Here is a 1,897-nt window from a genome sequence, read left to right on the forward strand (position 1 = left end):
GGAAAGAAACAAGCGAACAACCTGCTTCCTGGCTTATCTATGAGTCTCAGGTGTGCTGAGAAATGGGAGGTCCTCAAGAAGGAATTCCCAGATATCAGGAATTTCTTTATCTCAAGGAGCCTTATCACTATTAGAGGCTGCATTTGCTATGCAAATATTGTTCAAGGGGCATTCTCTTTTAACAGGCATTTTCACAATTAATTATGCTTAATTAGGGGCAGATCCCAGAGGACAACGATAAGAAGAGAAGAAGAAAGTTCAACTTGATGGTGTGTTGCTTCTCACCAAGTATAGCAGAGATGAAGCCCTAGGAGCCAGAAGAGTGGTCAAGGGAGGATGGAAAAGCAAAAGGGTACATCTTTGCCTGGACCAAGACAAATTTGATCCAAAAATGTATGGTAATAAGGGCAATTGATTCCTTCACTTTCTGTAAATAACATTATACTTAGGGAGCTTGGAAGAGAAGCTTTCCCTTGTTTCTGTACTTTAAGAATTATCTGGCTCTTTGAGGAAGACGCGGCCTTCGTCCCGCCGTGCTCCGTCCCCCGCTCCCATTCCTGACTCACCGCTGTTCGCTCTCACCAAGGAACAAGTCGGTCAGGAAGCGCCCCGCCGCCATGGCATTTAAGGACACCGGAAAGACACCTGTAGAACCAGAGGTGGCCATTCACCGAATTAGAATTACTCTGACCAGCCGCAACGTGAAATCCTTGGAGAAAGTGTGTGCTGACTTGATCAGAGGGGCTAAGGAGAAGAACCTGAAAGTGAAGGGACCAGTTAGGATGCCTACCAAGACTCTGAGAATTACGACCAGGAAAACTCCCTGTGGGGAAGGCTCTAAGACCTGGGATCGATTCCAGATGAGGATCCACAAGCGTCTCATTGACTTGCACAGTCCATCTGAGATAGTGAAGCAGATCACTTCCATCAGTATTGAGCCTGGAGTGGAGGTTGAAGTCACCATTGCAGATGCTTAAATCAACTATTTTAATAAATTGATTTATCTGTTGGTAAAAAAAAAAAAAGAATTATCTGAAGAAAGCTACAAATCTAGCTTTGTTTAAAAATTTTATTTTAAGTATATTAGTAAATTCATTTGAACCAAGGTAAATGAAAACATTTGTTGCTGTTTGTTGTTAGTAATCATCAGTTGGATTTCAACTATGTGTTTAAAGCAAACTATGATGGAAACTAAGAGCCAAGTAAAAAGTTGCACAAAGTGAGAAGGATTGAAACTATTCTAAAAACTGCAAATGATATGTCCTTATTGATCTTAATAGCACCTAGGATAAATAATGGAGCTAAAAAACTACCAAGTTCATCCCAACTCTGAAATTCTTAATGCCTACCACCTGAGATAGTTAACATTTATTGTGCCAACATGGCCAATGAACCCATGTGAGATTAGTTGAAGGGCAGAGAGATAAATGGCTTGGCGAACCTCACCTCTCTTGTCTTTTGCTCTTTGGTCATCAGACCAGTGTACGGCTACCTTGCTTGTTCTGTGCCTCCATTTACAAGCTACCCTACCTGTGGGGCACCTAACCCGTGGACTGTGTCGCTGTAATTTGAGGTTCCTTCAAGACCTACTTTGCCACATCATTGGAATGTACATCTCTTGAGCTGGGGACTGTTGGACCCTGTCATCAGGCTGACTGTTGGTGACCTGCCTTGCTGTTTGCTGCCTGTTCCCAGATAGCCTGAATTGCTCCACAGAGGACTACCTAGCAGCACTCAGGATTTGAAGGACTGCCAGTGTCTCACAACTGTCTCACAAGGTGAGTTTCACTGAGCCATTTGTACTGCCTTATAATTTAATTAACTGTTTATTTCTTATGTGTGTGTATTAGCTCTCTGGCTTCTTTGTTTCTCTAGAGAACCCTGTCTAACATACCAC

General features: G+C 42.8%; 1 protein-coding gene across 1 annotated transcript; it reads left to right on the forward strand.

Annotated features, from left to right (window-relative positions):
- Nucleotides 1–568: 568 nt before the first annotated feature.
- On the forward strand, nucleotides 569–1,005 carry LOC142441421 (small ribosomal subunit protein uS10). The gene has a single exon (XM_075543413.1). The coding sequence runs from the start codon at nucleotides 618–620 to the stop codon at nucleotides 975–977; it is 360 nt and encodes a 119-aa protein (XP_075399528.1). The 5' UTR covers nucleotides 569–617; the 3' UTR covers nucleotides 978–1,005.
- Nucleotides 1,006–1,897: the final 892 nt, after the last annotated feature.

Source organism: Tenrec ecaudatus, chromosome 2 (genome assembly GCF_050624435.1).
Source record: "Tenrec ecaudatus isolate mTenEca1 chromosome 2, mTenEca1.hap1, whole genome shotgun sequence".
In the NCBI taxonomy this organism is placed as follows: Eukaryota; Metazoa; Chordata; class Mammalia; order Afrosoricida; family Tenrecidae; genus Tenrec; species Tenrec ecaudatus.

Bases quoted from the DNA above. Each gene is read 5' to 3' on its own strand.
- LOC142441421 (XM_075543413.1), top strand. From the start codon at position 618: ATGGCATTTAAGGACACCGGAAAGACACCTGTAGAACCAGAGGTGGCC.